The 24,932-nt window shown below is 63.3% G+C and overlaps 2 protein-coding genes across 3 annotated transcripts; one reads left to right on the forward strand and one right to left on the reverse strand.

The window, feature by feature from the left end:
- Positions 1–69: 69 nt before the first annotated feature.
- ARR3 (arrestin 3) lies at positions 70–13,524 on the reverse strand. Its single transcript, XM_075053978.1, has 18 exons — positions 13,473–13,524; positions 7,491–7,536; positions 6,904–6,934; positions 6,502–6,562; positions 6,072–6,116; positions 5,452–5,651; positions 5,282–5,341; positions 4,962–5,029; positions 4,555–4,690; positions 4,370–4,454; positions 4,172–4,244; positions 3,509–3,646; positions 2,910–2,993; positions 2,571–2,594; positions 2,416–2,468; positions 2,044–2,053; positions 1,063–1,065; positions 70–664 (listed from the first exon to the last, which is right to left on the reverse strand). The coding sequence occupies exons 2-18, from the start codon at positions 7,505–7,507 to the stop codon at positions 571–573; spliced, it is 1,182 nt and encodes a 393-aa protein (XP_074910079.1). The 5' UTR covers positions 7,508–7,536; positions 13,473–13,524; the 3' UTR covers positions 70–570.
- Positions 13,525–13,571: 47 nt separating this feature from the next.
- LOC142043158 (phosphatidylinositol 3,4,5-trisphosphate 5-phosphatase 2-like) lies at positions 13,572–23,929 on the forward strand. 2 transcript variants are annotated; one of them, XM_075053976.1, is made up of 27 exons: positions 13,572–13,718; positions 14,926–14,989; positions 15,796–15,934; positions 16,021–16,171; positions 16,305–16,445; positions 16,590–16,677; positions 16,939–17,025; positions 17,318–17,425; positions 17,517–17,631; positions 17,827–17,933; positions 18,152–18,254; positions 18,676–18,872; positions 19,204–19,321; positions 19,438–19,534; positions 19,736–19,874; positions 19,975–20,074; positions 20,445–20,533; positions 20,768–20,849; positions 20,954–21,043; positions 21,148–21,264; positions 21,352–21,440; positions 21,648–21,735; positions 21,983–22,138; positions 22,317–22,398; positions 22,478–22,982; positions 23,268–23,488; positions 23,565–23,929. In XM_075053976.1, the coding sequence occupies exons 1-27, from the start codon at positions 13,582–13,584 to the stop codon at positions 23,698–23,700; spliced, it is 3,546 nt and encodes a 1,181-aa protein (XP_074910077.1). In that variant the 5' UTR covers positions 13,572–13,581; the 3' UTR covers positions 23,701–23,929. The 2 variants fall into 2 exon arrangements, with proteins under 2 accessions (XP_074910077.1, XP_074910078.1); XM_075053977.1 differs by having other exon boundaries at positions 23,641–23,799.
- Positions 23,930–24,932: the final 1,003 nt, after the last annotated feature.

Genomic DNA, 24,932 nt, shown 5'->3' on the forward strand with positions numbered 1-24,932 from the left:
GGTTGCCATGGCAGCGGGCCGGTCTCCGGTGGCGGCGGGCGCTGCGGCCTGTACCGGGGATCCCGACCGGGAGCGGCGGCGGCCGCCGGGTTTTGCAGCCCCTCGCCTTCCCGCCGAGGCCCGCGGCAGCCTGAAGCACCGCCTGCCCGCTTCGGGCTCTCCCGCGGCCCCGGGGTGGGCCTCGCTCCCCGGTACCGCGACACGGAAGCCTGCACCGGGCCCGCTGGGGCGGGTTTATTGATAACGGTGTCACAGAGTATCGCGTAACGCAGGCAAACGACAAACACGCCGGCGACGGCGCCCTTCCCGTCCCCTCGCTGGGTGCGAGGAGGTGGGAGCACCGTCCTGCAGGCTGTCGGGCTTTCCGCCGCAACCGGGGTCTTGGAATCGGTGCGAGGAGCCCGGGGAGGAGGGGAGGAAGGTGTACCCTAAGGGAATACATCGCACCGCGCGTAGAGGGCTGAGGTGTCTGCACCACGTGCGGTACAGCGGGGAACACGCTACGGGCATCTACGTCCCAAACCGGGCCGCCTGGGACCCGGTGGCCATCTGTGCGAGCAGGCAGCCAGGTTAGCTTTCCTCTTTGTTGGCCTCCTCCTCCTCCTCGTCTTTCTCCCCCTTGAGTTTCTGGCGAGCGAATTCCTCGATGACGATGTCCTCCTCGCTGGAAGGGAGAGCAAAGCGTGGTGAGCCGGGGAAAGGCGGCCACGGGGAGCCCACGGTCCGGCTGCCCGGGATGCACCGCAGCGAAAAGGGCAAAATCCCTGCTGACCCCCCCAAACTAGGGGACAGCGCGCAAATCCTGCTGGTGCTGGCCCCGGCCCCGTCACCCCCCACACTGCAGGGAGCAGTCAGATAGCGTGGGGTCACTGCGAGCCACAGCCTGAGCCAAGCACACAAATCCAGGACAGATCGCTGGCTCGGCTGTGAGCCTGCGTGACCGGAGGAGCTGGGCGAGAGCAACTGCAACTTTCGGCGTTTTTTTTAAAGATGCTGTTTTGCATTGTCAAGGGAAAAAAGGGAAGGAAAAGAAATTAAAGTGGAGACAAAGAGATTAGTTACCTTCTTGCGAAAGGCAAGCGGCAGATGACATCAAGGGAGAGCCGCAAAATGAAAAGTGGGGGAAGAAAACGGAAAAAAAAGAGTCAGCAAAACCGATTCCAAAAGCTTGCAAATGTGAATAGACTTGGCAAAACCTACAGGGAGCGATGGTGGGGACAGGCCAAGAGATTTCCTCCTCTGGAAGTTTAAATATCCTCGCTGGGCTGGGAAACTGATAGGCTTTGGTGTGAAAGCCTTGCAGTTGCAGCCCGAGTTTCCAGGCTCCAAATCCCAGCGCTCGCATCCCGTGGCAGGGTGTAACCAGACACAAAAACAGCCTTTTGGGGCTTTGCAAGCCAGGGCCGGCTGTGGGGCTGGTTGGCGGCCGTGGCTGCCAGGCACGGCTGCCAGGAATGGGTTTGGCACGCTGCAGCTTCCCAGAGGGAAGCAACCCCAGCTGTGGCTTCAGCTTGGAATAAGCTCATGTGGTGGGAGGAGAAGAGGGCTCTGGCAACGGGGAGCGTGCAGGGGCACGGGGCTGTGACCAGCGCCGCTTCCAGCAGCCAAGGGGCCTCAGCATGGGGCAGATGGGGACCAAGGCCATAGGGGACGTTATGTGCAGTGGTGGCACTTGCGACTGGGAGATGGAGCACTGCTGGCTGCTTCCGAGGGACAAGGCAAGGTCTGGGCTTGCAGCAGGAGAGGCTGCTGTGTTTGCAGCAAGCGGAGTTGTAAAATAAGCCCTGGAATTCGGCAGAACACGTGCCAAGCCCAGCATTGAATCCTCCCAGCCTGTGACAAGGCTCCTGCTGCCTGTGCCACCATGGAGAGTGTCATGCTGTCTGCTGTGACACAGGGGCTGAGGACTTTGAGGCCTGGATGATTTAATCCAAGGATGTAATCTCAAGCTGCAATGGGGCATCACATCCATCTGTGATGGATCTGTATGGTTTATGTGTTAGAGGAAATACTGGCTTGAGGTATAAGGAAACATCTCTTTACCTTGGCTTATCTGTAGTCCATTGATAAGCAAAGCACAGGGAGGCAAGGATTGAGAGACACACACATGCAGGTTAATAGAGAAAGGACATTTCAACTAACTTAATGCTCAAGTGTTTTTCTGGAAAGAGAGACATTGGGATGGGCAGCCCCCAAGGTGCCACGGGGAGAAGAGCTGCTCCCACACTGGTCCCGGAGAGAGGGTGGCTGCCATGCAGCCGGAGCAGCTCTGCCCGTCCCACAGCCAGGGATGCTGGGGCAGAGCAGGGCTCTGCACGGAGGCAGCTGCATCAGCGGTGCTTTTACAAGTTCCCCTCTGAACAGGGACTGCCTCTTCCTCCCGGGTCTTCTGGCACCATCCCAGGTGCTACTTACCGTCTGCAGGCTTCGGGTGCATCAGGATGACAGGCAGCTCGACTCCAACGTCGCTGGAAGGAAAACCACTTCTTTCAATAAACCTGCCCAGCGCCGCACCGGGCGGGCACTGGGCACTATGCTGCACTGGGTCCTGCAGGCAGCTCCTCCCTTACCTGGCAGTGAGATCCCCCAGGATGCTGCAGCAGTGGGAGAGAAGGGACAGAAATCAGCCAATGCAGAGGAGGGGAGGTGTTAGACTTTGCTTTATAATAAGGTAGAAAATGATTTATAATAGGGTTGAAGGGCAGCGGGGATGGGGATGGCGGGGGGGGAGTCAGGGAGCACAGATCCACGGCAGGAGCCCAGCGTCTGGCTGCCCCGTGGCCCAGGGGAGCGGGTCAGGGACAAGGGGATCCACGGCATGAGTCCCTTCGTCATCTGCCCAGTGGTACAAGATCCCACAGCATGGCCCAAGGGGATGGTCCCTACCCCCCACGGCCGCAGAGCCTCACCCTCCTCGGGACACCACCAGGTTGACCTTCACTTTGTAGGACACCAGGATGCCCAGCACCTCCTTGTCCATGCCGGGTCTCAGGCTAGGAGAAAGGCAGAGTGGAGCGGTGAGGTGGGCACTGCTGCTCGCAGACCCCGTCCGCTCCCCCCACGGCAGCTCCCGGGGCTGTCTCTGTGCCCCATTTTGTGCGGGGTGCCCTGGGTTTTAGCAGGAAAGGACAACACAACGTGGCAGTAAAAAGAGAGGGGAGGGCAGGTCATTTGGCTGAAGCCACAGAGCAGTTTCTGGAAGCCACTTGAGCTGTCTGAGCTGGGATTTACTCACGAGATGAGACCCGATGCAATTCTGCAGAGGGATACAGGGGCTTTGGACTGGGACTGGGAGGCTACGGCTCTCTTACGGGGTGGAGAGGTGGGTCTGTGGCCATGTCACAAAATCCCCACATTTTCCAGCTGGACGGGGTGGGCTCAGGCACAGGAGGTGGGGGGGAACCTTGATGGGAGCCCAGAGCACCCTGAGCAGTGGGAAGCAGCCAGAGAGGAGGGAAGGCATGGGTCCGGCTGTGGCGGGGAGTGCGGGAGCCCGCCTGGCTCTTACATGGTGGTGGAAGCCAGGTTGGTGTCCTCGTGTTTGAGCTTGCCGTCGAGAGCAAGGCCTCGCTTCTCACGGTTGGCCGAGAGCGTGGGGGTGATGGAGTACGTTTTGGAGAAGGTGGAGTTGGCTGCCACGTTCTCGCTGGAAGGGGTGGGAGAGGAGAGCTCAGAGCCAACACCAGCCTGGTGGGTGCTCATCACCCACTGGGGATGCTCAGCATCGCACCAGGCACGTAGGCAGAGCCAGACCCCCCCTACCCTGCCCTCCCCACGCAGCTGCCTGGGTCTGCTTCCTCCTTTCGTTCCCTTATACAACCACTTCTTTTTCCTATCCCTCACCTCTGCTGCAGCCTGCCTGGTTCTCAGGGGCACAGAGGCTGCAGCTGGCCTCAGAGATGCAAAGTAAGGAGACGAAGCAGCCGGGGGGGGCAGCTGCGCACGTTCCCCCAGGGACCTCCCCAGCCGACACCAGCTTGTGCTGGGGGGGCACGGTGTCCACAGCCTTCCCTCTCCTCTGCTTCCTCTGCACCTGCTCTTCTAACCCTGATATTTTTGCTGCCTGGTGTAAAACTGTCTTCCTTCTCCCCATCACTCTCCCCCCCCCTCCTCCTTTCTCTTCCTCCTTCTGGCCGCGATGCCATGCCACCCCCAGTCCCTTTTTACTTACTTTATCTCCTCGGTGCACACAGTCTTCGTGTATTTATCCAGTGAATAGAGGACCACATCTGTGATCTGATCAACTGAGAAGAGACAAGAGAGAGCAGCGTTGGCGACACGGCAGAGGCACGGGTGCACAATCCCCATCTCCGACAGGGAGGCTGGGACGTGGCGGGTGCTGGGACATGCCCCTCCTGCCTCCTCTCACCTGAGAGCTTAATTTTTTTCACAATCTTGTTGGTGGTGTTGTTGATGTTGACGGTCACATTGATGGGGTCTCCGTGGTAGTAGATCTGCAGTGGGAAGAGGCTCGGTGACACGACTGGGCATCCTGGTCCCCGTCTCTGGGGACACAGGTGGTGGCACAAGCCAGGGGACAGCCCCTGTACTGACCTCCTTATCCAGGGAGGCTTCGAGGTGCAGGGGCTTGTCGGACATCATGAACTGCCGGGTGGTCTCCGACTTTGGGGCTGGCCCCGTCACCAGGGGTGCAAACTGGATCTTGCGGATGATGAGGCGCACTGAGTTCCTGCGGGGCGAGAAGCGGTCACCCCCCAGTAGGGACGTGTCAACACAGCCTTCGAGGGGGACACGTCGGCTGTCTTCGTGGACATCACAAGGTCTCTAGCCAAAGGACGCAAGCTGCAGCCTGCTCTTAGGATATGGTGGGCTCTGACACGGGGACCACTGCCCCTCCTTCGGGCAAAGTACCCGATCCAAGTGTGGCACAGGCTGACAGCAGGTCCTCAGCCCGACCCCTGAGCTGGCCATGGGGAAGGAAAGGGATCCCCTTCAAATACCTCTTGTGAATTTTCTCCTCCAGATTTTCAGCACAAAATCCTTTGACCTCGAAGTCCACGCCGCAGGCCTGGGAGGACACGTACGGTCACTAAGCAGGAGGGGCTCAGAGCTGCCTGAGGTTTAGATTCATTCCTCTCCTTCCTCCACCGCATCCCTGGAGATCCTGGTCCCGACTCCAGCCATCCTTCCTCCCTAACCCTCACCCCATGGGCCACATCCCCATGAAAGAGAAGCAGCTCTCATTTTTGGCATCCCACAACTTAACCCCCTGCCAGGAGGGAATGGGTCTGGGGGACACAGGTTGGGGACAGCAGCTCACCTTTCCCACATCGTCTGGTCCTGGCTGGAGGGTGACTGAACAGGGCAGGTTGGTGGCAATCTGGGCAGAAGAGGGAAAGAGAGAAAAAAGTAAATTAAGAGCATGCCCAGAGATGAGCCCTGGTGCACACCACGGAGATGTGTGGTCAGGAGGGGCTGAGCAGCCCTTACCTCGAAGGTGAAGGGATAGGCATTCTCCCCGAGCTTCTTCATCAGCTTCTCTTGCAAAGGAGTGAGGGTTTTGGGTGTCTGGTCCGGCACCGGCGGGAAGATCTGGGTGGTCAGGACATAGAGGTCCTTCCTGAAGGTCAACCCGATAACGTCGAGGTCATCTCGGCCGTAGCGAAAAGCGCAAGTCAGCGTCACGTACACTGAAGCCGGATGGAAATGGAGAGGAGCAGGGTTAGGGGAAAGGCGAGATAAAGGGAAGGCATGGGGTGGGGAAAAGGGGTTGAATAAAGAGGAAAGAAAGAAAAACTACTGTAATAACTCTTCAGCAGAAATACGACTCTGTTATCAGGACCTGGACCTCAAACACTAAATATAAAGTGAACAAGATTCATCACATCTTTCTGCAAGGCACGGGTAGCTTCAGAGCTGGTGCCCCAGGCAGAAGAGATGAGAAGAAAGAGGCAGCCTTCTCCTCCAGGTCAGCTGCTGTGGCCCTGACATACAACAAGCTGTAGATGACCCATTGCAGGTTTAACCTGACTACAGCCCCAGGTTTGTGGTGAGCTTTGCACTGGTTTCCATCCCTTCCTCTTATAACGTGGGGTTTTCTGTATTAATACCTTTTCTGTCCTTTAGGTACTCTGGATCAATCAGGCAGATGCCATCTGCAAATAAACAAAGAAGGGAGGGTGAGCTCAGCTGCCCAGGAAGATCAATGCAAAAACACAGCGCTTTTTAAATTCAAATAATCTGCTCATCAGCTGGGAAGGTGACTGAGGGAAGCTGCCAGTCAGGGGGACAGCGATGCCTCCTCCAGCATCTCCACCAGCAGCTTGGCCGAGTTGTTTTGCAAAGGGACTTTTTCCCTTTCCCCACCATTTTTCTGTAAGGGTATTTGCAGGAAAACGGGACGTTTGCTCCTCCGGAGCTGCCCTTGCTCCTCCTGCTCCGGAGGGAAGCAGAGATGAGCAGCCACCAGCACAGGGACTGGTCTCTCCGGCGGCTCGCTCCCCGTGCCTCCCCCTCCATCACGGGCATGGCCCCACTCACCTACGGAGTCCACTGACTCCACGTGATCCACAAAGTCTCTCTTCCCCAAGTAGATGGATAGCTGGAGGCAGCACACAGTGAAAGGAAAGAAGGAAACAAGTTAGTGTTTGCTGTTAAATTGGCCAAAATTTTCAAGCCCCGAGTTGTGTTGTGGGGCTCATTAACCCCGTTAGCCTGTTGGACCAGACATTGCATTTAAGGGTTCGTATAGGTGGGGTTTTTTTAATTTCTACTTTGAAAAGCAAGCCCCACGGTGGCATCGTGGCAGGTATAGCAGGAATCAACCAGATCTCAAAAGGAAGGGCCAGCCTGTGTCCCGTCCCATGGGCAGAGTCACCCCGGAGGAGCCCCAGCACAGCCTGCACGTGGGCACACAGCCCGTCTCTGCGTGCGTGGACTCACCTTGCTGTTGGGGCTGGTCTTCTTGAACACCCTGTGGAGGAAACACAGGCAGATGCGTTGGGAATGCCCTGGACCAGGCTGGATGCGGCACAGCCCGCTTCCAGGGTGGGGAGGGAGGGGGTGGCCGTTCATCTCCGTGGGGCAAGGAGGTGAGGGCTTCCCTGCAAGCATGCTGCATCTCCAAGAGCTACGCCAGAGCGTGCACAGGATGGCTTGGCCTTGGGGAATTCGGTGTCCTGCAAATTTGGAGCCCAAACCCCCCCCCCCCCCGCCCAGTCTCACTGCCCCAGGGGATGTCATGCTCCTGAGCTCAGACCATCGAGGAGGGGTGCGTTAGCCAGCTGTGTCTTAAGGGCAAGTGAGAAAGCACCAACAAGCAGAAGAAAAGAGAAGGTGCTTCAATGACCCCACGACAGCTCGGTCCATCTTGCTTATAATGAGCTCGCATACCTGCACGCAGGGACGGTGGGTGGGGGGGGCTCGCTTTCTCACCCCATCCAGGGTCAGGGCACTGGGTCTCCCCCACTCCTACCCTGCAGCACCCTGCTCCATCCCAATTTAAAAAAAAATAAAATAGAGACACTTACTTTGCTCCTTCTGCCATTTTAAGTCAGCGGCTGCGCAGGCAGGGATCTGCGGGGAGAGATGGAGGGGGCACGCTGGGCAAGGCAGCGGGGAAGGGGGCAGCCGCAGGCCATTGCCAGCCAGCGGGACAAAATCGTTCACGTCGCAACGAACTGCAGGGCTGCGGCACTGCTGGGCATTTCGCCTTCGCAGAGCTCGGACGCTCAGGATTCAGCTGGGGCTGCCCAGCTCAGGGCTGCACACAAGGCACATGGTAGCATCTGGAGACCCGGTGGGGCAGGTGAGCCATGCAAGCCCCTTGCCCCCAGCCAAAAAGGTGGTGAAGAGGAGGTGGAAGAGAAGAAGGGAGAGCGATGCCCCAAGCAGGCACGCTTCAGAAAATAGGAAGCACAGGGGTGACTCCCAAGGGAACAAGTTCAAGGCTGGGAAAGGCAAGAAAATGAAGACAAGGGCTTACGGAGTTTCAATTTTATGAATTTTTCTTGTCTGCGTGAAATTGGCTGTCATGACTTAACGGCAGGAATGGGACTCATTTTGTCCTGTCACTCATGGGAGAGCGAGGAAACCGCAGGCAGAAAGGTCGACTGCAGCTTAACCGCCCCGTGGGCAGGGGGGTCTTGGGGTGCACGGCCCCGACCCACAGCCCCTCTGTCCCCGTCCCTAAGCTGGCTCTGGGAGGGCAGCGCTGGCAGCCCTGTCTTCACACCGGGAGCCTGGCCAGGGCTGCCCAGCCCTGCCCGTCTGCGCTGCCTGCATTTTGCTTGCTCAAGCCTGGCATGCAGAATTAAACCGTAAATATCGCACTGATCACCAGCTGATTTCACCAGGAGATTAATGGGATGAGCTCAGCTTCTTAAAGTTAGGCAGCTCTGACATTAGCAGAGCTTAAGGCCAGGTAGGATTTTAAGCCCCAGGGGCATGTGGGCAGAGTTGCCTCTTTACGCAACCGCAGGGATGCTGGGGAGAAGGAAGAAATTGATATGGGGGGGAGGAGATGATCTCCCCACGGGAAAACAAGGGATTAGCCCCAAACACAGGATCTTGGGTTCCCTCAGGTGCCGCGGGATGTGAAGCTTGAGCATCCTTGCCCACAGGGTTCCTTGGGCAGCAGCAAGAGAAGGTGCAAAGGGAGTGGGAGCAGAGCGGTGCTGCAGTCTCAGCCCTCTCCAGAGCCCAGGAATTGGGGACGAGGCGACGAAAGGTGGAGGAGAAAAGAGCTGAACTCCTCCTCTGCATCTCCCAAGCCCCAGAGAGGGGACTTGGACCCCTCCTGGCTTGGCTAAGCTCTCCCATGCTGCTACCTGACCCCTCCACCCGTGCCCACTGACTCGGCCACACAGAAACCCTTTTGGCCACGTTTTCCCCCTTTCAGCCCCAAACCACCCTCCTTCCAGCCACAGTCCGACACCAACGTCCCTGCCCCAAAGTGTTTTACAAACCAGCAGAATCCGTGCCCCAAAGCACTGGCAGGGCCCAGGCAGCAGAGCAGGCAGCACTCACCTGGCGGGTGGATGGACAGACGGACGCTCTCCTCTTCCCCTCCCAGCACGTCCCACTGCCACCCAGTCACTACGGGCTGCTCCCAGTCCTGCAGCCTCTTATACCCCCCGGCGGTCCCTCCCCTGGCATCTGATCTCCACGGGGCGGTGGGGGTGCATGTGTGTGTGTGTGTGCACCATGAAAGAGGTACTTTTGGGAAGAATCCTATTAGTTTATTAATTGGGGAAGACGCTTCATGAGTAAGAGTGGGCTATAAATACGGCTGCTGCCAGAGCCCTGAGAAAGCAGCTTAGGGAGATTGGCAAAGCGGGCTTAGGAGTAAAGTGATGGTAATTGAGGTGGAAGCTCTGCTCCCGGTGGGCAGGGGTGCAGGCAGGGACGCAGGCAGGGACGCAGATTCCCAGTGATGCTCTCTACAACTGCTCCCACGGCAAATGGGAGCCGGGCCAGCCCTGGGCACGAAGGTGGATGGAGATGGCAGACGGGCAGGAGGGACCTGACGGGTTTTATCCCTCCCTTACGCACTTTGCTGGATGTCTAACAGATGGACAGGAGGTGTAGGCATCTTCCTGCATGGCCAACATGCCCATGTGGCCGGTCACCTAGAGGTGACCTGCTGTGGTCCAGGGCACACAGGACACCCTTGCCACGGGGCCCGCTGATGTACAAGGTGATGGGGCGAAGGCAGATGCGAGGTCCGGGGCTGCAGCAGCAGCTCCCACGCTGGGCTTCGCTCCCCCCGAAGCAGCAGGGGAGGGCCAGCCACCCCTTGGTGGTGGGACGTGGACCCGCCACTGTCCCCCAGCACCGCTGGGCAATCTGCTCAGCCCCACGACATTTCATAACACCGCAGGCTGGCCTCACCTGACCTGATTAGCACATCATTAATTCACAGTTTGCTGCTGCATATAGAAAACTGTTGAAAGCGCAGAGTGGATTTGCCTTACGGCTGGCCAGGAAAGAAGCGCTTCCTCAGTTGCAGCCGGCACACGGAATCGCCCTCTCGCAGGGATGGCTGTGGGATGCTCACAGGATGCTGCCCCTGGGTTGGCCCTAGAGACAGGGCACAGACCCCAGGGACAGCCCAGGACAACCTACAAACTGCTCCAGCACGGCTCCACTCATCTTCCTCACCTCCAGAATCCATCAAGCCCTTGCTTGCTTGGCCAGACCCTTTGCTTTGGGCACGCACTTGGTCAGGATGTCCCTGCTCGCTGCTGCTCTGCCTCCACCCCAGAGCTGCCAGCAACCTCATCCCACCACCTTGGATCAGCTCGACCTTTATCACCTGGGTACCAACTCCTCCCAAACACAGCCCACATGTGCCCCTGGCCCCGTGGGCCACCAGGAGCCACTGGGAACCATCATGAGCCACTGGGAGCCACCACAGCACGCCAGTCCCACCAGCCTGGGGCTTTAGCTGTCAGCACACGTTGCCCGGGGCCAGGACTTGTGATCTCTTTAATTGCACACAGGAGAGCTGCTTAGTTTGCAGATTAGCGGGTGCTATTTCTGCCAAGGTCAGGGGGACACGTGAACTGTGACCTTCCCGCTGGTGGGTGGAAGAAGAAGAGGAGGAGGCAGCTCCACCTGGATGCCTGCTGCCTGGCTGGGGGGGACGGCGGCACAGCCACCCCCAGTGCCATGCCCGAGGCACCTAATCCTGAGCTCTCTGTTTGTGGCTCTTCATTAGGCTCTTAATAAGGCTCCTGAGACTGGTGCCATTCACAAGAGCTGTTGTGGCTGTCGGCTCCGCAGAGCGTGGCGAGGATGGAGAGCAGATTTCAATACGGGTGGCTTCAGCTCGGTTTAATCCTGGCTGGGGTGGACTCAGCCACGGAGACCTTCCCCAGGTGGGGGGGGGGGGCAGACATTTCCCCTCCCCAAAACAGCGGTGAGACGGACAGACCACATCCTTTCCTGCACTCACGCTACGCTCCAAACCTAGCACCGGGGAAGGAAGCTGGGGGATGCAGTGCTGTGTTAAAAATAATAGGGAAATGAGAGAGGGCTTCTTCCTTTTTCCTGTTTAATAAATGGTCAAAGGCTCCTCTCATCCGCCTCATCCCACCCGTCCGTCCAGGTCCCCACGCTGCGTGAAGCACAGCTCAAACGGCCACTTCCAGTGGGGCAGGACACTGGCGGAGCACGTGGAGGTCCGGCTTCATCCCTGGTCCCCGATGGACAGTGCCCTGCGGTGTCCCACCTCGCCGGGGAACGGCCGCAGGGCTTCCCACGTCCTCCCGCTTCGGTGCCCTCACCCGCAGGGTCTGTCCTCCGAAGGGAGCCTGGGTGGAGCCGGAGCTACCCAGCAAGCTGGCACTAGTGAACCCACATTGCCTTCCAAAATTCAACCGTCCCCAGGTGCTGGCAGAGCTCCGTGGGTGCCGGTGCATCTGGCAACGTCCCGGCTCAGCCTCTGGCACCGTGCACCGCAGCCACCTTACATAAACGCCCGCAGCCGGCGCCGCTGATTTCTCAAAGCCCCTCAGAGCTCCCGGGCTTCCTCCTCTGATCCGGATTAAGCGGCGCGGACGGCATTAATCTGAAGCCAGGCGCCTCCATGGCTGCTGGGAATTATTGCCGCGCTGTTAAGTAACGGGAGGGAGCGGCACCGGTGGGAGCGGGTCTCTGGCAGGACAGGGATCTCCAGCAGGATGGGGGTCCCCGGCTGCCGTCCCTGCACAGACCCACCATTGCTGTGTGTCTGCATGGTGGGCACTAGTGAGAGATGCAACCGCTGCCCTGCGGCCCGGAGCTGCCAGCCCAAAATCAAGCGGGCTGCCCGACTTCTTGGCAACCCTGGCCACAGGTTCCTCTCGAGACCGGGAGCCCAGAAGGAAGCCTCAGCAGGGGCTTTTGGCACGTCTGCGCCGGTGGGATTCCGCAGACAGTGGTGGGGGACGGTCCCTTTGTGCTGGGCTCATGGCTGCAGGGGTCAGCTCGTGATGCCAAGGGCAGCAGAGAGCTGGAAGCATGGCTTGGCATGGCACTCCATTCTCCTCCTCCTCCTCCTCCTCCTCCTCCTCCTCCTCATCCTCATCCTCCTCCTCTGGCAGGAACCCGCTATCCCATCTTTCCCCGGAGCAGCCCTTGTGCTCCCGGGCACCCTGGCAGCAGACGGTGGCTGCTGCTCATCTGTAATTAATTGGTGCTAATCACCCTACTGCAGCTCGAGCCAGCTGCACGCGCACGGCCCGCTCGCTCCTTGCCGCGGGGAGCAAGACCTCGAGGTCTGCACCCAGGAGCTGGGGTGCTCTTTGCAGCCCCATCCTGCCGGGAAAAGCCTCCCTCCTTCCCAAACCCCTTCCCAGGAGCCCCCGAACCCCGCTTCCCTTCTGCCTGCGGGCAAGGCACGTACAGACAGGGTGACATGAATGCCATCGTGGGCTCCTGGCTCGCTCGGCCGCCTGATGCCTGCCAGCATCTCCGTCTGCGCGCAGCCGGCAGCAAACAGCAGAGCTCAGCCCCAACGCGGGCAGCAAGGTCCCCGGGAGCGGGCAACTCGGTCGCTGCCCTCGGGCTGCCTGCCTGCCCACTGCCCCAAAAACATTTCAGGGGTTTGCAACTGTCCCACGCTGCTCGTGGTCCCTTCTCCCAGCATCCCGCCCGAGGGACGGGGCTCTCCCCGCTCCATCGCCCCTGGGGAAGATGAGCAAGGGAGAGCGGGATGGAGGCAGAGCCCTTGCTCCAGGACTGCTGCCGCCTGCACCCTGCCACGCTCGGCCCCGCGTGGCTGCAGGCTTCCCCCCATGGCGGGGCTGGAGCTGGAGGAGGAGCGAGGAGGCTGGTCCCGGCAGCGGGGAGAGCAGAGCACAGAGAAGGAGGAAGAGCGCGGCGGCCGCAGCGGCGGTGTCGAACGAGCGGCACGGGACGCTGAGCTGGTAGGCCTGGCCGGTGGGACCGGAGAGCCGGGGCGGGGGGGCATTGGCAGGGCTGCCGGCGTGCCCCGCGGGAGAAAGTCCAAGAGCGGCCGGTGTAGCATCGCGGCTCCGCTCCTGCTTGGCTGCGCCCCGAAAGCTCGGCCGGCCGCCCGCAGCACCCCGCAGGAGCCCTGCTGCATCTGCGAAGGACGGTGAGTGTGGGGGGGTGAAGTCTGGGCCCCCCCCCGTCCCGCCTGCTGCTGGGATGCCAGCATGGCCTGTATTTGCCATGCACCGGGGCAGGATGGTGCCCCCCCCCCGGGGGGGGCTGGGGCGGCAGCACGGGGTAATTCCCCCTGCGGGAAAGGTCCGTTCGCTGATCTGCTCCTCTCTGCCCCCCGTGCATCCCGCAGGCTGGAGACCCCCGCGATGAGGAGCGTCCGGACCCCCAGCCTCTCCCAGCTGCTCCCCGGGTCCTGCTCCTGCCACGCTGCCTGGCCACAAGGCCCCCCGTCCCCATGAGCATCACCTCGGTGGCAGCACATCACCCACTGGGACCTCCAGCCAGCAACTCCCTCGAGTACTGGGGGGCTGGTCCCCCCACGCCACCCCCACTTTTACCTTCGCCAACCGACCCCGTGGGCCAGCCGATGGCCAGCGGCTGCCACTGAGCCCCGATGCGGGGCTGGGACGGGGACGCAGCACGGCCGGCGTCTCGCTGCTTCGGAGGATGGCGGCAGCAAGCTGGTACCACCGGGACATCAGCCGGGTGGTGGCAGAGGAGCTGCTGGCCAAGGCCGGGCGGGATGGCTGCTTCCTCGTGCGGGACAGCGAGTCGGTCTCAGGGGCATATGCCCTCTGCCTCCTGTGAGTCACCTGCCTGGCTTCTGCTCGCGGCTTCTCTTTCTTTTCCCTTGCCGAGGTCCCTCTGTCCCTCTCCCTGCTCCGGGCTCCAGGAACAGCAATCCTGGCACTTCCCCTTGGGCTGGCGCTGCCAAAACCTCATGGAAAAGCTTTCTGCGGGGATGCCGGCGGGGTGCGCAGGGTGCCAGCTCTCTGGTATGGGGGTTTTCGGGTGATCCTCAAGTCGGACCAGGGCAAAACTCCACGTCCTTGGGAGCAGGAAGAAGCCTGGGCAAGCAGCCCTGCCCAGCACTGGGGTTGCTGAAGGGAGAACCCGAAATCCAGGGCTTGCCAAGCCCTTTCGGGCTGCCCGCCATCCCGGCCCCGTGCGTGGAAGCGGGAGAAGCTGACTCGCGTCGCCCTCCCTCTGCAAAAAAACAAACATCCCGTCTCCCTCCAACCCCCAATGTGGCCGCATCCGGACCGCGACACCCGCCGTTAACATCTCGGGTGCCGGGATTTCGGGTCTGCATCCCCTACCACCCTTGCCATCCCCACGCCTTGAACCAGGCTTACAGCCCCTGAGAGCGAGTGCTTCTGGGGCTGCCTGCACCCTTTCCTTGCTGCCTGCACCCCTTCTTTGCTGCCTGCACCCCTTCCTGCAGCCGAGCGACACGTCCGCAAGCGGGGAGGTGCCTCGGCGGCTTTGGCAGGATGCCACCCCCTTTCCTACGCCTGGCCTGGCCCGGTAGACGGGACAAACTGCAAACACGTGGTGCCGAGGGGCGCGGGGGGGTGCGCGCGGGGTACTTTGGGGGTTTCGGCCGGTGAGCTGCCCCGGCACGGAGTCGGAGATCAGGCTGATGTCAGACGGGACGGTGGCACGGGCAGGGATGCGCGGTGGCCTCGGAGCGAGGACGACCGACCGTGCCGTCGCAGCCACGGGGAGCACAGTGCCGGGCTCGGTGCCCCAAGAGAATGCTGGTGGAGATTTGGCTGAGCCCCCGGCGTGCCGTGGCCGTGCCCGCTGCAGGCAGGGTGCTGTTTGGAGGCAGTGGGACGCTGCGCATCGCCCCCTGCAAACGGGTACAGACCCAGAGCTGAGGGTGATGGTTTTATTTCCAGAAATGAGAGCTCAGTTCCTCTCTCTGCAGAGGGTGTTTGCATCAGGGCTGGGTGCCTGGCACCCCCCCCCAGCGTTGCCACACGCCCACGGTCTGCTCTCCCCCAGGTTCCAGCGGCACGTCCACACCTACCGCATCCTTCCCGATGACGAGGGGTTGCTCTCCGTCCAGGTGGGTGCAGCCATGGGTGCCCTCCCTGCCCTGGCTAATGCCACCGGGCACCGTGCTGGTGTGTGTGTGTGTGTGGGGGGGCCATCGGCTGCAAGCTGGGGCGCAGGCAGGATGCAGGTGCAGAAGGACCGGGGTGCTCGCTCCCCCCGGGCAACAGCCGGAGACGTGGCGTCTGCTTGCCCTCCCCGGCACGCCAGCGCTGCGAGCGAGCGGTGCGGTTTGCTTTTTTTGCATAAGCTGCCTGCAACGCTTGGGTCTGCAGGATGCAAGCGCCTCGCAGCCACCTCTGCAGCACCGGGCTGCCTGGGAAGGCTGCTTTCCCCGACGGCCCCACGGCTGTCACCGGCCCACCCTGGGTGGCACAGAAAAACACTTGTCCCATTCCTGCCGCTGTCCCCTGCCCCAGCTTGGCCACACAAGCCCGATCCTCGAGATGTCTGTCCCTGTGATGTCCATCTGGCTGCTGGCTTGGCCTCGCTTCCCCCCTTTGGCATCACTTCAGGGTTTCTCCCGGTACCCAGCTCTCCGCAGCCGCCCTTTCTTGCCCTCTGAAAAGAGCATCCCTAGGGAGCATCCCTGGCAGACGTCTGCACGCTCCTCCTCTTGCTCTGCTGCCCTGCCAGGGACACCGGGGTGAGCTCCCCATGGGGTGAGCACTTCCAGTTCACTGTGGGCACATTTTTGGGGAACAGACCCCACTCGACACAGCAGGCCGGTCCGCAACCCAGCTGGGGGCTGCCCCAGCACACGGAGCCAGCAGAGCGGGGGCGGGACGTGATGGTGCTTCCCCTTCTCTGCCTCCCCAGACCATCCAGGGCATCCAGGCCAAATGTTTCCGAACCCTCCCCGACCTGATCGGCGCCTACCAGCAGCCCAACAACGGGCTGGTGACACCCCTGCTCTACCCCGTGCACCGGGCAAGGCAGGCGGCCGACGAGGACTCGGGTGAGCCGGGGAGGGGGCAGCGGGGGCCGTACAGGGCTGTGAGCCGGGGAGGGGGTCCCGCTGAGCCGGCTGTCCTCCGCCCGCAGACGGGGAGGATGGCCGAAGCGGCGGGCAGACGGCGAGCGCGGTTCCGGCCGGTGGAAGCGGGGCGGGCGCGTGGGTCAGCGCTCCCATCGCCGGCCGGACCCACATCTCACAGCAGCTGCACCAGAGGCTGCAGGAGCAGGTCCACAGCAGGTAACGCAGCCCCCCTGCCCACCCCGGGGCTGATGGAGGCGACGGGGTGGGCACGGCCACCCTTCCCTCGCGATGGCGGCGGTGGCGGTGGTGGTGGTAGATTTTTTCCAAAGACTCCCACCCTACCTTGCAGCCCGGCCAGCGACTTCATGGGTTTCATGGCCGAGTACCTGAACCACCACCTGCAGCTGGACCTGGAGGCACTGCGCCACGGGCACCCGCAGCTGCGTCACCTCAGCACCGCGCTCGTCACCGCCTGCCGGGCGCTGCACAGGCGAGTGGCCTGGGAGCGGCGGCGATGGAAGTGTTGGGGACACCCCCCCACGCCTTCTCCCCGTCCCCTTCATGGTGGCCGAGCATCGCCACCGAGGCTCGGGAGATGCCGGTGCCAGCTCTCACCCGCTCGTCTCCTCCGCAGTGAGATCGACTTCACGCTGGCGGGTCTGGAGACGCTGGCCAGGGTGTTCGACTCCCCCGCGTCCCCTCGCAGCCCGGCCAGGGAGCAGGTGAGCCCCCTCCCCAGCGCCGTCGCAGCCCGCAGCCGCCTGCAGGTGCTTTGTCATGCGTGGGTGGGTGCAGCTGGTCTGCAGGGGAGGTGGGGGGGGCGGTTTGGGTGCCTGTCGGCACCCAAAGGTGGGAGAGGAAGCTGCTTCTCCTGCCAGACCCCAGGGACCCCCATCACTCGGGGTGCAGCCTGGATCCGCAGGGAGGAATTCGCCGGTCCGGTGCCACCGCCCTGCTCCAAAAATGTCCCTCCTTCCCCTCAGGGTCTCCTGACCAGCGATCCAGACCTTGAGCTGCTCCTCAACAAGATATCTACCGTCAACCATCTCCTCTCTTCGCTGGAAAAGAAGGTGCCTGCCCCCCCCCCACACCGTGATGCCAGGCTGGGGAAGCCCAGCTGGGTGCAGGGAGAGGCACGACCGCCGTTAATGGCACCCACTGCCCAGCTCTGCCAGTGCCCCGAGCTGGGGAACCTCACTCTGCTCCAGCAAACCCCTCACCTAAATTAAACCCTCCGGCAAAGCGAGCTGCCGGCGGTGGCGCAGCCCCAGGGTGCCCCATGGGGCAGGACGGGCTGGTGCAGGGTGCCTAGGGCTCCCAGTTAGCCCAGTGCCCCCAGACCGGTGCCCATCTCTCCTGCAGGTGCTGAAGTCGCTGCAGGAGACAGTGTCGAGGCACAACCTGGCGCTGCCCAGCGTGGCTGCAGCCCCCCCGCCAGCCGCCAAGCCCCTCGCCGTGCAGAGCTTCGAGGTGAGCGCAGGGGGCACGGTGCGGGGTCCCAGCATCGCTGCTCGGGCAGGGCAGGCGTGAGCCGACCCGGGAACCGCGTCCCCGTCTGCAGGTAAAAGTGGGCAAGTCGCAGCGGGCAGCCCTGACGGTGGACGTGGAGTCGGGCACCGTGGCCATCACCAAAAGGGGCAGCGGGTCCCCGGAGGAGACCATCCCTCACGACAAAAGTAAGGGGCTGCTGACTCCCCCGCCGGCCGCTGATGGGGTGCCGCAGGGCAGTGGGATTCCCTGGCACAGGCCTGATGCCAGGGTGATGGGCTGCAGACCCCCGGTCGCAGCCCGAGCCCCCATCCCGCGCTACCTGCTGCCCCCATGGCGGGAGGTGGGGAGCCACCGTTGCCCCCCTCATGCCCGGCGTTCAGTCCTGCAGCTGATCAAATACCAGAGCGTGCAGAGCAAGGTGAGGCTGGTGTACGACCGGGAGCCGCAGAGGAGCCTGAGCAGAGATTTCGTCTTCCCCAGCGCGCGGGTAAGCGGCTCCGGCTGCGCTCACTGAGCATCCTGGGGGAATACAGAGCCGTTTTGTAGTGATGCAGCAAATGAGTGATCTCAGGATTGAGACCACCCCTGCAAGCCTTCTCCTATGCCTGGGGGTGATGTCCCCCTGATCCCACCACCGGCATCTTCTGGGGTGCTGGAACCCCTGGCTCCCCTTTGGGACCCTAAGACACCCGTATCATCCCGCAGAAGCGAGAGGCCTTTTGCCAGCTGCTGCAGCTGATGAAGATCCAGCACTCCAACCTGGATGAGCCTGACCTCATCTCGTTGTACGTCGGGACATGGAACATGGGTAAGGTCGCGTTGTCCTGGGAGGCTGTCCTGGCTCCTCATGAGCCTGGGTGGGTTTTGGGAGGTGAGGGCTGCAGGGAGCTGCCCCAGGGAACCTGAGGTGTGAGCTGGTCCTCGGTGGGAGGAGGAGGCTGGAGAAGACTCCTACCTGGCCGCTTTCGGGTTTGTCTGTCCTGTTGTGATCCACTCACCTGGTGGCTGTCAGGGAAACGGAGGAGCTGGGGTACTGGGAGGGTTTGGGCTAGTACCAGTAAATCCCAGCATCAGTCTGGGATGTGCATGGGTGAACCACAGAGCTGGCACGAGGATTCCCATCCCCGGCGGCTCCTGGAGATGCGTAAAGTCTGGGGTTAGAGAGGAGCTCGAGGAGCCCGGCATGCTGTCGTGTCCCCCCCCAGTGACCCCCTGTCCCCTGCCCGCAGGCAGCACGCCGCCGCCCCGCTCCCTCGCCTCCTGGCTGACCTCGAGGGGCTTGGGGCGCACGCAGGACGAGACCACTGCCTGCATCCCCCACGACATCTACGTGATCGGCACCCAGGAGAACTCCCTGGGTGACCGCGAGTGGGTCGAGTTCCTCCGCGCGTCTCTGAAGACCCTGATGGCCATCGACTACCGAGTGGTAACGGCGGGGCGCAGCCTGGACCCCTCCGGCCGTGCCTGGGGAGGGACCCGGTGCTGAGCAGGCTGAAGACATCCCCTGGCAGTCTCAGGGAGCTGGTGACCAGCAGCCATCGCCCCAGGGCTCTTACCCCCAAACCCGGGGTCTTCCCCCACCCCAAATGCAGCCCAGGGAACCTCCTACGCCCTATGGACTCCCTGCAGGGAGTGCCCTCCCCAGGAGCCACCGCTCAGGGATGGGTTGGCTGACCTTGCTGCTTCTCCATCCCCACTGTGTTTGGCCGTGGGGGGAGCAGGCAGACTCACCCCCCCTCCAACCCCCCCCCCCGCAGGTCGCCCTGCAATGCCTCTGGAGCATCAAGATCGTGGTGCTGGTGAAGCCCGAGCACGAACGGCGCATCAGCCACGTCCACACCTCCAGCGTGAAAACTGGGATCGCCAACACACTGGGTAGGGATGGGGATGGGGTAGGGGGGGATGTCCCAGTGTGAGGGGGCAGCCTGGGGGCCATCCCAGCACCTCCGGGCCCCCCCCCCCAGAGCTCAGTGCCTGGTGCATCTCTGCAGGGAACAAGGGAGCCGTGGGCGTCTCCTTCCTCTTCAACGGGACCTCCTTCGGCTTCGTCAACTGCCACCTGGCCTCTGGCAGTGAGAAGACCCACAGGTGATGGAGAGGCTCGGGGGGGGGGACATGGGGCTGCCCCAGGCAGGCGGGTGCCACCGGGGGCTGGAGGAGCCCTTGGGGGCTGTGGGGCTGTCCCTGTCCCCCTCCTGTCCCCACCTGGCAGGGGCAGGATGAGGATGAGGAGTCCCCGGGGTGGCTCATACGGTGCTGCCGTGTCCCCCCCCCCCCGCCCCACCGCAGGCGTAACCAGAACTACAGTGACATCCTGCGTTCCCTGGTCCTGGGCGACAAGCGGCTCGGGGCATTCGACCTCACCCTGCGCTTCACCCACCTCTTCTGGTTCGGGGACCTCAACTACCGCCTGGACATGGACGTGCAGGTGGGATTCTGCAGGGACCACGGCACGCCGGCAGCAGCGCCGGTGCAGCCGCAGCGGTGAGAGAAGCCGGGGCTCACTGCGATTTCCTCCCCCGGCGCAGGATATCCTTGCCCATGTAACCAAGAAGGAGTTTGAAGCCCTCCTGGCTGTCGACCAGCTCAACCTGGAGCGAGAGAAGAACAAGGTGTTCCTGCGCTTCAGTGAGTGCAGGGGCAAAAGCGCCGCTCCCCCCACCAAGACAGCAGCACCCAGGGTCCCCGCAGACCTCCCCCTGTGCCATCTCCGGCACACGGTCGTGCCCTGTCCCGGCACAGCCCTGCGCGAGGTGCCGAAAGCCCTGGGGGACCTTGATGTGCACCACGCAAGCCCCCCCCGGGGCAGGTCCCTGGGCTCCGCATCCCAAAAGCGTGGAAGCAGGGGGACAGTCAGAGGCGGCCAGGGGTGCCAGCCATCCGTGTGAACCCTGGATGGGGACCGTGACACCCCGTGGGGCCTCTCCCCAGCCGGTTGCAGCTGTGGGGACAGGCAGGGATGCTGGTCCCTGTGCCACCTCCGTGTCTCGGTTCCCAGGTGAGGGTGACATCTCCTTCCCACCCACGTACCGGTACGAACGGGGCTCCCGGGACAGCTACATGTGGCAGAAGTTCAAGCCCACGGGGGTGAGTTCCCGGAGCCTCCAGCTGAGCTGCAGGACGTCGTCGGGGGACAGGGACGGCAGGCTCGGACGGTGCCAGGGGAGGGCTGCGTGGTGATGCTTCACCAGCCTGTTCCCCCCCAAAGGGGGTCCGGGAGGGAGGCAGCTCACTTTTTGGGGTGCTGGGTTGCTTTTCTGGGCTGGGGGGTTGAGCCAGACCCGATGGGGCACTGAAGCCAGCTGCTTTCCCCATTTTTAGGTGAGGATCAATGTCCCCTCGTGGTGCGACCGCATCCTGTGGAAGTCGCACCCAGAGACCCACGTGGTCTGTAACTCCTACGGTGAGTGAGACCCCAGGGCTGGGGGGGAAGCCCAGGGTGGCCAGCGCTGTCTGGGACCCTGGGGTTCGGGGACCATCCCCCAGCTGCCCCCTCCCACCATCCAGGTTGCACCGACGACATCGTGACCAGCGACCACTCGCCCGTCTTCGCCACCTTCGAGGTGGGAGTGACGTCGCAGTTTGTGCCCAAGAAGGGTAAGGGGTTGGGGTCTGCCACCCCGCACTGTGCCAGGTTTGGGGTGAGCCCTGGCCGCGGGTGCTCAGCCGGCACACACCGACCCGCCGGTACTTGCCTGCAGCTCCCGGATCCGGCCCCGAGCCCCTGGCCTGCATCGAGTGGGAGAGCATCGAGGTGATCGTGAAAACCGCCAGCCGCAGCAAGTGCTACATCGAGTTTCACTCCCACTGCCTGGAAGGTGAGGTGGCCCCGGGGTGCTGGGGGTGCACCGCGGGGGCTTAGCCAGCCCCGGCTGGAGCTGTGACCCCCGCTGTCCCCCCGGCAGAGACCCAGCGGAGCGGGGAGAACACTTCCCAGAGCTGCGATATCCCCGGCTTCCTCAAGTTGGGCTGGTCCGCAAAGCATCTGCCTGTGGTACGCGCTGGGGAGGGGGAGAAGATGCTGGCCCCCCCCATACCCTGAGCATCCTCCTCCCTCCTCTTCCCCATGCCTCCCGCTGGCTCCGTACCCTGAGCCCCCAGGGGTGCCGGGGGCTGTCATCGTCCCCTCCAGGACAGAGCCGCCTCTGTCCCACCCTACCCCACGGCAACCCCCCCCGAGCACCCCTCTCTCCGCGTGCAGCTGAACCCCATCCTGCCGGACCTGGAGTACCTGGGGGACCAGCACCTCCTCCTCAGCATCAAGGGCGTGGAGAGCTGCGAGTCCTATGGTGCGTGTGGGATGGTGGCGTGGGGGCCACCGTGGTGGCATGGGGGGGGTGCCAAGCGTAGCCCCCGCAGGGCTCAGGTACATACAGCCTGATGGGTGTAAGGTTTTGCAGCTGGAGCTTGGCAGAAGGGACCCTGGCACCCACCCCGCTCTGGGGTGCTGCTGAATACGGGGGGCTCACCTGCCCCCCCCGAGCTGTCCGGGGGGTGTGTGTGGGGGGCTAACACCAACGTGCACCGTGCCCGCAGGCGAGTGCTGCATCGCCATGAGGTCGATGATCGGCAGCATGGCCCAGCAGTTCGAGACCTTTCTTTTCCACCGTGGCGAGGAGACGGGCTCCATGCGCGGCTGGATGAAGGTCCGGGTCCCCAAGGAGAGGCGCAGCACCCGCGAGAGGCTCTACGGTAAAGCAGCCGCACACCAGCCCCCTCCCATCACCCTGGGCAAGGGGGGCTCGGGGTGATGCTCGGGCACGGCACGGCCGAGAGCTGCCCGTGCCCGTGCTGCCCTCCTGGACGCTGGCTGTGGGCAGGGGCCGTGCGGTGCCCGGTGGGGAGAGGCCAGACTTCGATGCTTTTGCAGAGTGGATCAGCTTCGAGGAGGAGGATGCCGAGCCGGCAGCAGACACCCCGACGTGCCCCAAGCCACCTCTGCGGCGCCTCAGGTACCCCAGCCGGGTTCAGCCCCCGCCACGAGCCCCGGCCGCGGGGTGATGCTGAGCCCTCTCCCGCCGCGCTTTGCAGGAGCCGGCCCCGCAGCCTCCCAGAGTCAGCGGCCGGCTACACCAACCCAGCCTACTTCATCTTCGAGGGGGTCCCCAATACGTGGGTGCCGGCCCCCGGTGCCGGCGAAGCCCACGACAAGCAGGCGGAGAGCCCAGCTGGGGGCCAGCGGCACCGCAGTCCCCTCGGGGCGCGGGTCCCTTCGCCCTCCGAGGAAGAGCGATGGGGCAGCCGGCCCCGCTGCGTGCCGGGGGGCCCATCCCGTGGGCGCCTGCTCAGCCCCCCCAGCGTGGGCCGGCAGAAAAGACCCAAATCGGCCGTTTTGGCGAGGGACACCCCAGGACCGGGAGACTGCTCGTTGACGGCGCTGCACATGGCCACCTGCCTGAGCCAGCTGGACCGGGCATCCCCCGAGCACAGAGGGGACAGCCAGAATACCCTCCTGCGCCTGGAGCCCCCCCCGCGGCCCTGCCGGGAGATGCCGAGATGCACGCAGGATGCCCGCCAGCACGGCCGCCCTGGGGAGGTACCGCTGTGGTCCCCGCGGGGCTCTGGAGCTCAGCCGAGGGGTTTGGGGAGCTCAGGGAGGGGAGAGGACCTGCTTTTGGCCATAGAGCCACCAGCAGACGTGGGGTCCCATCCCCGTGGCAGTGCTCTGCCTGATGGAGCCACCACGGTGCAGGCAGGGATACGGTAGAGGGTGGAGGAGCAGCAATGTGCCCCATTCATGCGGGGTGAGGACGTGAAGCGGGGGGACTTGGGGGTCCTGGTGTGACGCTTTTGGCCCACGTCCTTGTTCTTCTTTCCCCAGTGGCCCTGCGACAGGGGCGAGGGGTCCCGCAGCGTCGGCAGGTGCCTGAGCCACCTCGGCTTGCAGCAGGACGAGGAAGGGCTGCAGGAGCGTGGCTGGGACCACCTGGAGATCTTCAGGGACCCCCAAGCCCCGGAGCTCAGAAAGGGGGGCACCGTGCGGGCCAGCTCCTGTGGCCCCAGGGTCCCTGGCAGAGCCCCACGCTCCGGCGGGGAGGAGAGGTGAGCCTCGGGGTGGGGATGCAGCAGGGCAGGGGCAGGAGGATATCAAGTCCCCACATCTCCTTGGATGCCCCAGGGCCGTGCAGGATCCCGGCTCCCCCTCAGTGGCCGGGGTGCTCAGCCCGAACCATCCCCGGCTCATCTCCGGCAAGTTTGGCGAGGACAATGCGGTGAGCCTGGCACAGAGACCCGACCTCGGACCCAGCGCCTAGAGCACCTATCCCTGCCCCAGCACCCACGTTTGCTCTCCTCCATGGAGCTCCCGGGGCAGGCAGAGAGCCGCCGAGGAGGACTAGGCAGGCAGGCACCCACGGTTGGACCTATTTGCCACGCTCCCAACTTGCCTGGCCTCACCAGCAAACAACTCAGTTGGAAAGTCTCAGGAAGCTCCCACGGCCATCGGGACAGACGCTTTCCAGGTCTCGCTGCCTGTTTCCATCCTCCCTCCCCAAAGCGATGGAAGGACCACGCTGAGCCCCGCCAGCAAGGAGGGACGGGGGACGGGGGAGATGCTGAGGCCACTCGGGAAGTGGGGACCACCGGGTGCTTTGGACCTCGAGGCTCAGCCTCTTCTGGCAGCCAACTTGCAGCCTGCAAGGGCACAGCAGCATCTGTGGCCAGCCCAGCCCCACGCACCCTCGTGCCTTCGGCCTCGGCAGCTGCTCCCTCCTCCCTGGGCTCAGCCCTGGTCGGACGGCGTTCCCAGAGGACTTCTCCGACAGGAGCCGCTCCTGAGGCTGCGGCGCCGTTTCCTTACGAGATGCCCCTTGCTATTCCTATCCAGAATAAAGTCTCAGGGACACTGGGGTGCGTGTGTGCAACACCTGGGTCTGTGCAGGGGCAAGGAGGGAGCGTGCCAAGCCAAGCGGGGAGACCACCGGCGCCCCGGCTGCTCCAGCAGCATTGCCCCCCCAACTTCCCCCTGTTTAATCGGGGACCCTGCAAACCCCGACCCTCAAGGCTGCCCTTGCCCGGTGTCCCGTGCGGCTTCTGCGCGGGTCTGGGCTGGCTTTGCCCTCGGCGGGTGCTTGTGGTGGCACGGTTCCCCTCCGAACGCACCGGCTCTGCCTGCTCAGCACCGCACACCCGGGGCCCCCCGTGTTCTCCCTCCGTGGCCAAGCATCCCCGGGCTGTCCCCCCACCAGCCACTGAGCCCCTCACGCCTCTGCTCCCCCCGAGCCAGCCCACTCCTGGCCGCGGTCCCCCATGTCTCAGGGTGCACCCGCTCATCCCCGGCGTGCCCCGTTCGTCGCAACACTGACCTGTTTGCCCAGCACCCACCCTTCGCCCACCTACACGCTCGCAAAGGAGTTAAATCCCCCAGACCAGGCACAGCTCTGCAGGCGGTGGGGGAGACACGCTCCCCCCCGCAAAACAAGGGGGACACCGCGACCCAGCAGGGCCCTGGCTGCTGTGACACCCAAGGTGGCCCTGATTTTGGGGA

The sequence above is a fragment of the Buteo buteo genome, chromosome 22 (genome assembly GCF_964188355.1).
Source record: "Buteo buteo chromosome 22, bButBut1.hap1.1, whole genome shotgun sequence".
Classification (NCBI taxonomy): domain Eukaryota; kingdom Metazoa; phylum Chordata; class Aves; order Accipitriformes; family Accipitridae; genus Buteo; species Buteo buteo.

What these genes read in the sequence shown, in the direction of transcription:
- ARR3 (XM_075053978.1), bottom strand. An exon ending in GGAGTCAGTGGACTCCGTAG is followed by an intron (nt 6,117 to 6,501) that starts GTGAGTGGGGCC and finishes GTTTATTTGCAG; the next exon opens with ATGGCATCTGCCTGATTGAT. An exon ending in AAGCCTCCCTGGATAAGGAG is followed by an intron (nt 4,455 to 4,554) that starts GTCAGTACAGGG and finishes TTCCCACTGCAG; the next exon opens with ATCTACTACCACGGAGACCC.
- LOC142043158 (XM_075053976.1), top strand. Translation starts at nt 13,582, where the DNA reads ATGGCGGCAGCAAGCTGGTACCACCGGGACATCAGCCGGGTGGTGGCA. An exon ending in TCTCTTCGCTGGAAAAGAAG is followed by an intron (nt 17,026 to 17,317) that starts GTGCCTGCCCCC and finishes TCTCTCCTGCAG; the next exon opens with GTGCTGAAGTCGCTGCAGGA. An exon ending in CGTGGTCTGTAACTCCTACG is followed by an intron (nt 20,850 to 20,953) that starts GTGAGTGAGACC and finishes CCCACCATCCAG; the next exon opens with GTTGCACCGACGACATCGTG.